This window comes from Phalacrocorax carbo, chromosome 3, assembly GCF_963921805.1.
Source record: "Phalacrocorax carbo chromosome 3, bPhaCar2.1, whole genome shotgun sequence".
Lineage (NCBI taxonomy): Eukaryota > Metazoa > Chordata > Aves > Suliformes > Phalacrocoracidae > Phalacrocorax > Phalacrocorax carbo.
In genome coordinates, this window is record NC_087515.1 from 5,876,282 (window position 1) to 5,889,453 (window position 13,172).

General features: G+C 36.9%; 1 protein-coding gene across 2 annotated transcripts in view; it reads left to right on the forward strand.

The window, feature by feature from the left end:
• Window positions 1–13,172, forward strand: part of MAP3K21 (mitogen-activated protein kinase kinase kinase 21) — a 43,990-nt gene that overhangs the window by 18,646 nt on the left and 12,172 nt on the right. For both annotated transcript variants that reach the window (XM_064445707.1, XM_064445708.1), the window contains exons 2-6: window positions 558–738; window positions 5,662–5,810; window positions 6,550–6,725; window positions 10,943–11,183; window positions 12,997–13,119. In XM_064445707.1, coding sequence (XP_064301777.1) covers window positions 558–738; window positions 5,662–5,810; window positions 6,550–6,725; window positions 10,943–11,183; window positions 12,997–13,119 — 870 coding nt within the window. The remainder of the gene's footprint in view (window positions 1–557; window positions 739–5,661; window positions 5,811–6,549; window positions 6,726–10,942; window positions 11,184–12,996; window positions 13,120–13,172) is intronic.

The following is a 13,172-nucleotide window of genomic DNA, read 5'->3' on the forward strand; positions in this document are numbered from 1 at the left end:
GGTTGTGTCCTTCTCTGTGCCTCTCTCAGTTCTGTTACATACTTTTTGAGATCAGTAGGAGCCAGGATTGGGTGCAGTGTTAAGGATGGATTTTATACAGTGATGTAACGTGTCTTGCTTTGTTTTCTAAGTATTTTATAAGAATTCTTAACACTTGTTTTACTACTACTGCCATTTTTATGACTTCAGAACCTCATTCCAAGGTGAATACCCTTTTTACAGCCTGTCATCATCTGTGGGATGTTACGATTTCAGGCTTGCTTAAACTTATGTGCTTTACATCTCTTTACAGTGGATTTCTTGTGCTAGTTTAATATCTACTCGCACAGTTGCATACAGAACTCATGACACTGTGTAGGTATTTCTCACTCTGATAGCTTAGAATAGCTTAGAATTATCAAAAACCTTTTACATGTTTATAAAAACTGCAGTAATATTTTCACAACATTTAAAGTGTACAATTATCTGCAATACAAGTTGTATGTGAAATTAGTAACAGGACTCGATATTTTTATTTTATTCCCATTGCATTAATTTACAAACTCAATCTTTTGCAGTTTTGTTGCTAGAGAAGATGGAACATGATGACATTTGTAATAAAACTCTGAAGATTACAGACTTTGGTCTGGCTAGAGAGTGGCACAGAACAACCAAAATGAGTGCAGCAGGGACTTACGCATGGATGGCTCCAGAAGTTATCAAGTCCTCCATGTTTTCTAAAGGAAGTGATATTTGGAGGTAAGAAGTTTGTCTGCTGAAGACCACGTTCAGTAGAACTATGTCAAGGTTTTTGAATGAATTTTTATTTGGGTTTTTTGGTGGTTTCCTAGGTTATTGTCTCAGCATATGGCAGGTATAGCTGTTCTAAGAAATACTTTCATTTCCCAGCATCTAGTTCATTTGATCTACCTTTATTTATTAATGACTTACAAATTGGGGGAGGGAGAGGGAAAATAGCAGAAAAACTTTTTTTAAAGAAACGAAGATCTCCTTAAGAAAAGTCTTTTAAAATACCTGTTGGTTAAGATACTTAAATATTTTATCTGGAGTCTTAATAGAAACAGCCATATGCTCTTGATACATTAACATATCACTGATCTCGTATTGGTATGTTTACTCTACATTAGATGTCTGAAAAGTCTCATTCTGCATAAAGAAATGGGACCAGCCAGTTATTACTTTATATGTCTGATAAATAAAAATGAGCTACAAACCAGAACTTTGCCAAATGTTAACTTAAATTAGTGCTGGTTTTTAGGAATCTAGAATGTCAGCATGTGTAAAAGCGAACACCAGATCTAAGCTTTGATATTTCTAGAGATTTTGGTTCCAGTAGCTGGAGCAAGGAGAGTGTTTAGCACAAAATCGTTTTAACTCGCTCTCTAATTTTAAAGGTGGGGGACTCCGTGTGTTAAATTTGTGAATTTCTTGTTAGACATTATTATGGACCATATAAATAATATGGCTCTCAAGACTTGATGCTATTTTTGAATGTTGTAGTGTGGGATACCTGTATTGTAGAAAGGTAATTTAAACTTAACTTTTAATTTAGTTCTGTTTTGTGAGTGGGGCAAAGCAGTGGTTGCACAATAGGCTCTAAAAGCTGCTGTGCCTCCCCCTGAAAAGTCTACATTTCCTTTCTTTTTGAAATGTTTCTGAATGATCCAAAGTAGCTTTTTGGGGAAGGAGGAGAGGACTTTAATCTGTTTTCTCATGCCTTCTTATGCATGTTCTGTGTTGTATAATTCTTAAATAGGGTCCTATTTTGCTTAGATGCCTGATATTCTACAGCATGAAGTAATACTTTTGGTATTCTCAGGATGATTCTGTATCTGCACTACAGTTTTGTGACACCCATTTGTCTTGTATCTGGAACTGATTTTCAGCATTTTGTTTACATCAGTCTGAGTTGATGCCCAGCTGAGAAACATCTTTGGCTTCATTCTTTTTCCATTCTTTCTTCCTTTTTTCTTTAATTTTTTTTTCTTTTGCGGGGTGGAGGTTGGGTGTAGGCGTTTCCCTAATCAGCTGTATTCCATGCTTAATTACAGGTCCTGTCCAGTCTTGTTGCTGTGATTTTAGGTATCTGAGGGGTTATGCTTTGGTGCAATTATTTTATATTCTGCTGCAACATTAGTTTACATTTTTGGAACCTACAGTATTTCTCTTCTTCGCCTTCTCTCCTGCACGCCTCTCTTGTAAAAATGTAAGTATTTAGCTCAATGACGGACGTCTAACAGGAGAGGTTTTTAAGTAGAAAGGCTGTGTTGTATAGTATAGTTCAGGCCTTCTTGGCTTCTAAAAATTTCCTGCTTACTGCACCTTGATCTATTCTGTTGCTTATCTTTACTCTTTCTTTAAAAGAAAAGCAAATAAAGAATACCCTGCTTATGGGAGTGGGTTTTTTTGTTTTAAAAAACATTCAGGTTACAAATTTAAGTATGGGGGTCTGAAAAGAACACAGTGTATGTCAGGAAAGTTCTAAACTTCTGTTACACATACTGAGGACTGAGTGTCCAAAAGAAGTCTGCAGAACTCTTATTTAAAAAAAAAAAAATAATCAGCCAGTGCTTCGAAGTGTTGTGGGAGTGTTTTCATGCAGAGCCTTCCAGGCTGCGTGTTCTCAGGTGCCATCCTAGATAACAGAACTGGTACTTTCTAGGCCCTGCATGCATATCCTTTTGCATCCCAAGCCAGAGTTATAACTGCATTTGCATTTATTATTCTTTGGCATATGCTTCCAAATCCCCAAACAAGAATTGCAGTCTTTCAGCCCTACCCTTCATCGATCAACACGCATTTCTTAGTGGCATGTCAGTCTTGATATCATGTATGGAGCCTGAAGGTGCAAATATGCCCACAGATTTCCAAGCACCAGGGGTGTGCTTCAGCAGTGGTCTTTACAGTAACACGTGCCTTCCTTGTAAAAGCTCTTGGCAAAGCTAGGAAGCACTTACTGTACAGCAGAATTAGCAGCTGCTTTTGCCTGGCACACTCATATAATTTTGAAGTGATTCATGTAGCAATGCTTAGTAACCCCTGCCTTAGAAGATGGATTATAGAGTAAAATAAACTTTGAGAACTTTAATTACCTTGATTTTGATCAGCCTTTAAAATATGTAAAAACAGCAAGTTACTGCTGGAATGAGATCTAGTAAGGCTTAAATAAGATTTGGTGGCGGGAGAATAATTTTTAATTATGAATATTCTTAAAAGGACACCTTTTTGAAAATGTATTAGTTTTGTAGTTTAAAAATATATAATTCAAACATGTTATGCATGCATTTTTGGCCTTTTGCTGAAGATGGAAAAAGAGGTGGCTTTTGCTCTTTTGAAAAAAGCTATTCCTTAGAAGCTGTGACTGTATGCATAGGACAACTATACATGGGCTGGTGAAATTTCATGCAGTAGTTAATTTAACTACTTCTGCAGTTGAAAGAGTAACAAATAGTTGTTGTCTTAGATAGTGAGAGATTAGTACCTCCCCAAAACTCCAGCATGGCAGGACTAGAATGTCTTTAGGGTTCCTCCCCACAGTTTTGCTCCCACAGTGCTCGCTCTTGGTACTTGATATTAAGACTGCTTTCATTAAAAGGGATACTTCCAGGCTATTATTGTTTCGGTCTGTTTAAAATTTTACAATCGCCTTCTTGGCATTGTTGAAAACTACTTAAGATAAAAGCCTTGAATTTGAAATATAGTGTGACACAAATTTTTATAAAAGATAATTTCTTTTTAGTTATATTTATTGTCCTGCTTAACTTCAGAGTTCATGCTAAAATATAGATAGAATAGTCTGAACAAGGAATCCCTTTAATTAAGAACAGTCTACGTTTGCTGAGAGAGCATGACATTATTTTTACGTTTTCTCTAAGCACATAGACAGGCTGTAGTTCAGTAGAATTCCTCTGTCATGCGTAACGTGTATGTGCCACAAGAAGTGTTGTACTCATCATTGATGGATTAATTTCTATCAATTTCACTGATTTAAAACAAAATTGGAATTCATTACTTTATCCATCTTAGAGTATATAAGCAAGTGCAGAGGTTAGACTGGAAAAAACTGGGAGGAAGTTAAGAAGCCCAAGGCTTTTTTTTTCCCCTGTTTTTTAGGAATAGACCATATTCCTCAGCTTTTGATTGACTGCTAACACTGCAAATTCATTAGTGTTCTAGGATTTTATGATAAGCAAACCTTCTTAGATAAACAGAATATAGATAAACAAAACGCTGCTGGTATTCGAGCTGATATTGCATAGTTTGCTGTTTTTATTATTTAAGTGATGTTGTAAGGTCTTGTATAGAGTGATAGAAGAACTTAACTAGTGTGTGTTTTCCTCCCTGTCACATCTGCTGTAGTTGAGGTGGTATTTCTAGTACTAAGGGGTACATAGTAAGGGAAGGGGTACATAGCCCTTACCTCCTGGTGCTGTATGCATTTCTCCTCATGTAGGGGAGTTCAATCCAGTCCTGCAAAATTTGCAGGTAGTTTCTTCACATACCTGGAGAGAAAGGGCAAGAGCAATACTTTGTATTCTGGTTTTTTTCCCTTTGCCTGCTCACTTCACTACTCAAAAGCAGCAATAGGTTGTCCTTTGTCCTTGTTCTACAGGTAGTGGTTCCCTGGCAGGAAGAAAAGGGGGAAGAAAAAACACCACCAACCCTGTCATGAAGTCCATTTTAGGCTTCTGTTCTAAAAGGAGTAATTCCTGCTTTCACAAAAATGACTGTGAAAGTTAACCATTTCAGTGGTGGTGGAATAGGACTCTAGAGCAGCAGCAGCAAGCGTGCTGTCCCAGCTCTTTGTAGGGGCTTGGATCTCTTCAGCAAGCCGTAAGCTTGCCCATAAGCCATAAGCAGGCCTAAAGAAGGCAAAAGTAACATCCAGCTCTTCTAGAGTAGAAAGCATAGCAGAAATTCTTATGATTAACGTTGCTGCAATAGGAATTCCTATGATTCTTCATTTCTGTACATGATGCTGAGAAAAGATCTCTTCATGCCACCACCTTTCACTGGAGACAATGTTGGTTTGTTTGTGGATTTTTGTTTTGCTAGTGTGGAGAAATTAGGGGGGTGGGGTGGGGTGTGTGTAACCCTTTCTGAATCTTGTTGCATCTTCTGTGGGAGGTGAAAAGTTAACAGGCCTTTCACTAACACACAGGAGATTAGAAATTCAAACTTCCAAACAAAGCTGGGGCTTTTCTGGTATTTTTTAGTACTATTATTTTTTTAAAAAATTAGCATGTACATGTATGAAAATTGTTGTGAAATGATGGAAAGGGGAATGGCCTGAATGCTCTCTTCTGAGATTTTTGTTAGTGTTGGTTGGTTTTTGGTGGGGAGAAGGTTGGTTGTTTTCCTGTCATTCAGGTTTCTGATTATAAGTGAGATTTACATGATACTAGCATTTCAATAAAAGTGACTTCAGGCTACATTTTGAATAGGAGTGTGAGCTGGTCTTAGAGTTGCATCCAATTTGGTTAATCACTATTAGTGAAAAGGTGCAAGATGACTAAAGCAGAGCTGACTCTTAAAGATATTCACCTTTGACGTGAGAAATCCTTGTGAATTTCAGTGCATGGTTGGACAGATACTTGTTTGTTCTTGAGTAAACAATGTGTCAATATTGAGAAAATAACTTTTTAAAATTACCTTTTGTAGTTATGGAGTGTTGCTGTGGGAACTGCTTACAGGAGAAGTTCCTTACCGTGGCATTGATGGCCTTGCTGTGGCGTATGGAGTCGCTGTCAATAAGCTCACTTTGCCCATTCCATCCACCTGCCCTGAACCATTTGCAAAATTAATGAAAGGTATCTATGTTGTTTCTTCCTATGTATTTAAATAGTGATGTTTTGGGGGTATGTATCCTTGCCTGTAATAGTCATGGGGTTGCAAAATAAACACCTCATTTGATAATATGCTGTGTACAAAATATTTTTCTTTACACAGCAATCTGGTGTTAAAGACAGTTGGATGTGTTTCTGAGGAAGTCGTACAGTATTACTGTGTACCGCATAAGTTCTTCAGTAGTGACATTTTTTGCACTGGTTTTAGTGATTTCCTTTTACACTCAAATTGCATTAATTTTTATAAACTACAGGATGTACTACAGATCAATACAAGATCAAGATTAAGATTCCAAGGGGAAGAACTGCAAATGCCATGTTTTCCCTCATTGTTTCTTCCTGAGTGTCAAAATGTTTTGGAAATACTTTAGAGGGAAATAAACATCGCTTGCTAATGGCTATTTCCTTGTGTTTAATGAATTTCTTTACCTTTTTATACATATCCCTTCTGTCCTGTACTGCTAGTTTTGCTATTTCAAATGCTAAAGATAAAGATGAAGAAAAATCTATTATTAATACAGAAAAAGTCCTCTGAGTATACGTAGGTAGATGTCACTTCTGTAAATGGAAAAGGAACTATGGAATTCTTGCCGATAAAGGGAACACATTAGAACTTGAAGTACAGTAGCAATCTGAAATTCATGTAGTTCTTCAAAAAGTTCTATGTACTATTGAAAACTGATGGGATTTTGATAAATTCTAGAATGCTGGGAGCAGGACCCTCATATCCGACCATCGTTTGCCTTAATTCTTGAACAGCTTACTGCCATTGAAGGGGCAGTTATGACTGAAATGCCTCAAGAGTCTTTCCATTCCATGCAAGATGACTGGAAATTGGAAATTCAGCAGATATTCAATGAACTGAGGACCAAGGAAAAAGTAAGTTCATTTTTCCAATTGCATGACAGTGAAGGAAGGGTATGTGTGTACGCGCGTTTGTGATGCACAGTTTTGAACTTTTGAATTGCGGCTTACCACTGTAAACCTAGAAATCTGATTCAGTAGTGGAGATACACTTGAGAGGATGAACTACGTGGAAGAGAAGGTTTACTCTCATTAAAACATAATTAATTTAAGTTGCCTATTTGTGTTGGTGGGTGTACAATTCTTAAATTCCCTTAATATGTTTCTGGACATTATTTTAAGATAACTCTGACTGTCTTGCAGCAAAGCTATTGTAGAAAAAAGGTTTGAATACTGGTTTTCTCAAATTTCAGACAATGTTGCTTTTCCCCTTTCTTCCTTAACAAAAACAATAAACAGTTCTGTGTGCTGAAACTATAGAGGTGTTTCAGTTGAAGTGGAATGTTCAATTTGACAGGAAACATAATGTTACTGTAGTAAGTGGAGGTTATCATATGAATGGCTCATTTGGGAAGTGCAGGCATTTGAAAAAGAAACATCCATACCTGTGTCACCAAAGAAAACAGGTTGTAGATCTGTAAATACGGCACGTAGGACAAACTAGAGTTTGTTTATTCCATAGCTAATCTTTATAACCACTGCAAATTTTCAGTTGCTGCTGAACATTCTCCTCAGCCGTGGGAATTAAAAGCTTTTCATCCTGTTATGACTATTGTGTGCCTTTTTTTTCCAAAAATGGAATGGTGCTTTTATCATTGTTCTTCCTGAACAGACTGATAATGTTGATCTCTTTTGGTGTTTCAGTTTTTGAAATCTTCTTGCCAGATATTAATAAGATCGATTAGGTCAAACTTGTACTTTCTTGTACTTACTTGAATCAGCAAATCCAGTTTCTCTTGTTTATTATCCAGATTCCTGTCACTGATCTTCTTTCCATATTCTCATATCATGGTTGTGCTAGAGGAGCACTCACTGTTAAATCTCTTTGCGCTTTCCTTTAGTTACTTCAACTAGTTTTTAATCACCCTGAGGTTTATATTTTCCTTTAGACAACTTGATAATGGAATAGGCCAGGTGTCATCTTGAGTCCCTGTTAGAGATGCTTCCAGTAGAAACAGATTCCTTCTTTGCAGGTCTTTCCTGCAGTATAATTATTGCCCAGTATATATTTGTTGTAATTTTTTCATAAAGTGATAACAGATGAAGAAGACAAGAATTGAGATGCAGTGACTCATGAAGAAGCCTGTATAGAAGACGTAGTCACTTAACTTTGACAAAAGCAAAAACTAAACTTGTCTTCAAGTCACTGTCCCTCGCTTCTCTCTTTACTAGCCATGAGGTCACCTGCCACTGCATTTACTTGCCACAACCTGCCATAGGGCATAACTCTTCTGCTCCTCCAGCAACCACTCAACTAGCCATTTTTCCTTTTTTACTCTGGGAGCAATTGTTAACAGGCGCTCCCATTCAGGTTTTTGTTTATTTTTTTATTTTTCTGGAAGCATTAGTTCAATAAGACATTTTCTATTGCAGAAAAAGCTGACTAAATCAAGCTTAGGACTAAAGACAGCGCAAACCTTTGGGAGAAGAGTCATATTTTTGGTGTAAAAGTGAGTTAACTTAATTAGGGAGGGGAAAAGATGAAATTTACTTCTCATGTGCCAAAAGATGCATCATGTGCAGATGCATCTCCAAATGCATCTGCCCTAATCAGGTAAACCTGTTTAAGAATGAAAGCATATAAACTTAACTTAGACAAGGTTTTCATATGTGCAGGCTTATTTAATTTGGCACATTATCAATTTTACTGACAGATACTAGGGAGAAAGTAATGTCTATGAAGTATGATAATAATATTAATAATATAAAAATAATAAAACCCTGCATGGAGTCTCATGCCTTGTAAAAGAGGAACTTCTGTAGCTGGAGGAATTTCCTCAAGGGCTTGCTGTAAATGAGCAATGGTGACGCCCACTGCCTGCTCCAAGAGAAGATCACAATCTTCTTCTGACAAACGTTCTTGAGCAACTTAAATATAGAATTATTTCCTAGCTCCTTACAATGGGTGTTTTAATTGTAGAATTGCATAACTAATTGCAGTAAGTCTGTTCTTAATTAGTTTATTTGGAAAAGAGTAAATACTTAATCTCTCGGTGAGGAAACACTACTACTTTTCCTAGCCTGTCAACCTTTTCAATACAGGCCCTCAAATTTTGTCTAGCTACTGAGCTTCATGGAACCTGGGTTCAAGGACAACAAGGGATGGATAATTAACAGTGTCTCCTAATACATCTTTATTACAGCATTGATGCAGTAATAATTTTTTTTTCTACCTAAACTCTACAGTACCTCTATTCTAAATTTGAATTCATCTAGCTTCTACTTCCAACCCTTGTTTTAGGTTATGCAGTTTTGGCTGGATGAGAGGAGGAGGGAAGTGAGAATTTGCATCAATTTCTAAATTAATATATTTTAAAACAAACAAACAGAAACCTAAAGCAAAACAACAACAAAAAAACCTTGCTTGCTGGCATGAAGACAGGCTCCTTTGAATTTCCAAGAGGCAGAACTGCCTTTTGCAAAACTGTGTATGTTAAGAAGAGTGGATTTTAAAGAAAAAGAAATTAAATACTGTGGTGAAACAAGCTCACTCAAAATTAGCAAACCATGTGAAATTTGTCAATCGTTTCAATTACATTTAAAAACAATTATAATCTGTGTGTGTATGCTATAGTTGTAAAGATAAAAACAAGTATCCTTCTGAGGAAGAGACCCTTATCACTGAACGAGTTTGCTTCAGTGCTAACCTGTCTTTTGACATCCATAACCTTTTTGGCAAGAACAGAGAGGGTTTTTTCCACCCATTTGAAAACACCAAATTAGTATAGTTCAAGAACCATGTTGTTCAAGACAAAGTGGGAATTAAAGAGCAGAAAGTTTATCTTATTGCTTTCACTGTATGCGATAAGGAATTGTGGTGGTGTACATCATTGCCAGATACTGATGAGCAGAAATAGGCAGTCGGCTCCGAGGGGGGGTGGGGGGGGAAACCTCAAAACCAAAAGCAAAGCCTCACCAAAGCACCACACAATTTTAAGATTGTATAGTAACAAAATGAACGATTTTTAGATAGGAATAAGATTCTTAAATATCCAGCACTTTTAGCGTAGCTTAATTTCAAATACTGTTTTTCTCTTTTTGAATTGAATTTCAGTTTCTATCCAGGTAGAATTTACACAGTCATATGTAAAATGAAAAAATGATGTAGTGAGAAACATACAGTATCAATCATATTGTAGCTTCTCCTTTTCCTGTAGTCACTTTTATTAGGAGTACTGACTACAACACTTCTGGATAAGTCTGCTTCATGTTTAATATGCCCCATACTTTGAAGGGAGGTCTACTTAAATTTCAGATATATTTTCACAGATTTTGGAAGCTGAAGATTAAATAATTTTAAGATGGTTTACAGCGGTTTAGCCTTGGGAATTTATTTACCCTGAAAAATTAGCTAGCTTCCTCACTAAAGCTTTTCCTTCTCCAAAATAAAAAAGAATAAAGGGAAAAGAATAACTATTCTATGGGATTGATGGTTGGGAGAGTCTCTGTGGTGTAATTCAGTGGTTAGTACCTGTTTGATGTTATACAGATACCCGCTGGATTTTAATTAAGAAACAGCTGTCTTCTGACTTGCTTTATCCTATTGCACTAATCCTCCTTCAGTGTAATACTGATTGCTTTTCGAGATAGAAAAGAGCTACTTAAATACATGGCTGAAAAACAGGAAAGGTTACAAAATTTAAGATAAAGGCATTCATTTGTGTATTCATCAGGTCATTGACTTTACATTAGTGCATAGGAGCTATCTAAGAGCAACCCTTCTGGTATGAAAGAGCCTCTGAGGTGAAGTACGTTGCGCACATTTTCTGCTGGTCTGAAGGCGGATAATCTGTGATTGGATGTGTTGTTCCTATTCCCAGTTCTTACCTACCTTAAGTAAAGTAGCTCAAGTTAAATGGTTAAAAGGAAATCTGTATAATGCTTGATTGCATCCGGATACAGAATCTTGGCTTATGCAAAATGGAGTGTCAGAGAGTCGTATGTGCATGTTACATGTATATAGTGCACCATGAAAATAGATAAGAAAATACAACCTACTGTGCACTTTATATATCCTTTCATACAACCTTCACACTATTATGTAGTTTCACTTGCGTGAATCTTATCTTCAGGAGCTTCGATCACGAGAAGAGGAGTTGACCAGAGCAGCTCTTCAGCAGAAATCTCAAGAAGAATTACTTAAGCGCCGTGAGCAACAGTTAGCAGAACGTGAGATTGATGTACTGGAGCGAGAGCTGAATATCATGATATTCCAGTTGAATCAAGAGAAACCCAATGTAAAGAAGAGGAAGGGCAAATTTAAAAGAAGCCGGCTAAAGCTGAAAGATGGACACAGAATTAGTTTGCCTTCAGGTTGGCAATTTTTTTTTAAAGCTCACAATATACATTACAATTAAACATGCGGGCCTCGGTTCCATGGTTAATGTTTCCGGTATTGGCTACTATTTTAATTCATTGCCAGGTCCTTCTACCCTAATAATGCAAAAGGGTGTAGTAAGAATCTTGCCCTTCCCCTGGCAAGAAAACAACTTTCACATATCATATTCTTGTGGAGTAGTCCTCATTTCAGCTGAAAGAATCTTTCACCTGATTCAGCGAGAAGTCCGTTGTATCTGGAGGGAAAGGTTACTAGCGTGGGAGCCAAATTATTGAAGACTGGTTTGAAGTTCAGATAGAAAAGTACCCTTTTATCACATCCCAGAGCTTTCTAATGTGATTAAATATTAGTGCTTTTTGTCCTAAAATTGTGAATGCATAGTAGAAAAACAGCGCTTTGTGAAGGCTGGAGGTACAGATGAGGTAGGTCCAAATGGCACGCTTACTGCAGCCACAATATGCAACACAGCAATTACAATCTTCAGTGCCTTACTTCTTACAAGAAAGCACTGTAATAGCAACAGAAAATATTTCAGAAAAAAATGTGATATAGTTTGAATGTTAGAGCATTTAATTCCACATCAAAATGCCTCCTTTGCAAAGGAGACTGTTTAGAGAGTTGGGGGTTTTTTTAGTGTCAGGGACTGGTTTAGTGGTGCCTTTTTAATGTTGCCACGAGATGGCAGTACGGAAACTCGAGGTTACACCACGGGTTGGAAAGCCTTCAAAAGCGGTAGCAGCATCCTGGTATTGAAGGGCTGCCTTTCAGTGGCTTCCAGGCCAAGCCTGTCAGTTTATAACTAGTACAGTAAGTACTTAATGCCACGCTAACACAGGTCTGACTAAATCATAGCTGTCTCATGGCTGGAAAAGAGACAAGGAGGGCAGTACTAAAGTACTGTTTCAACACTAGTGAAATAAGCTTATTTTACCTTACTTTAAAAATAACAACAGTAAATAAAATAAAAATCACACTACGGCCTCCCAGACAAGCATGTTAGATTGGTCTATATTGGATCACAAGCTTAAACTAAATATTCAGCCCTTTGTTTCCAGTTCTGCTCATATTTAACTTGAAAAAGTGATTAAAATAGTTTCCCTCAGAATACCATTTAGCTCTTTGTCAAGAATCATCCAGGTGAACTTGTCCTTGAGACAGTTCTGTTGTAAGAATAGCATGCGTTCTAATTGCACTGATGATGGGGATTAGGGAGGGGCATATGGTCAGATTTTATTTCATAATTTTTTCCTACTTGCCAATATTTTTTGTTCTTCTTTTTTTAATACAATGCTGTAAATATTGTAATTCTGCAGTTTGGTGTCTTGTTTTTCTGACATGTTGATAGATGTGACCTCTTTGTTAATGCTACTTTTTATGATGTATATGAATTATGTATTAAAAAAAGGCAATTCTGATTGCCATGAATTGATTTGGGATGAAATATTGAGATTTTTCTTTTCCCCTGTGACAACCAACAAGATTGAAAAACAGTTTGTGATGTGGATGCGTCTCAGTTTGGGTCTGTTCAGACTTACCTGCTTTTGTTGGTGTTACTGCAAACCTATCATATAGTGCCTGTGAAGGTGTGAAATCTTGCCTCAATATTTAAATTGTTGCATTAAGAGTTAGAGTTTGTCAGTGTGTTTAGTGTGAACATCTCTTACGCTATCAAGTATAATTCTTTATATAGCTTTAATTGTTTCAAGAAGTACAGCAGTCTAATCTCCTGAAGATTTGATTATTTTTTTTTATTTAGAACATTAAAACTGATTTGTTTTACTCTTGTAGACTTCCAGCACAAAATAACAGTGCAGGCATCGCCCCATCTGGATAAGAGGAGGAGTTTAAACAGTAACAGCTCTAGTCCATCAAGTAGCCCCACAATAATTCCTCGTCTTCGAGCTATACAATGTAAGTCTCCACCATTTCTGTTTGCTCATTTGGTCAATAGAGACTGTTTGTTC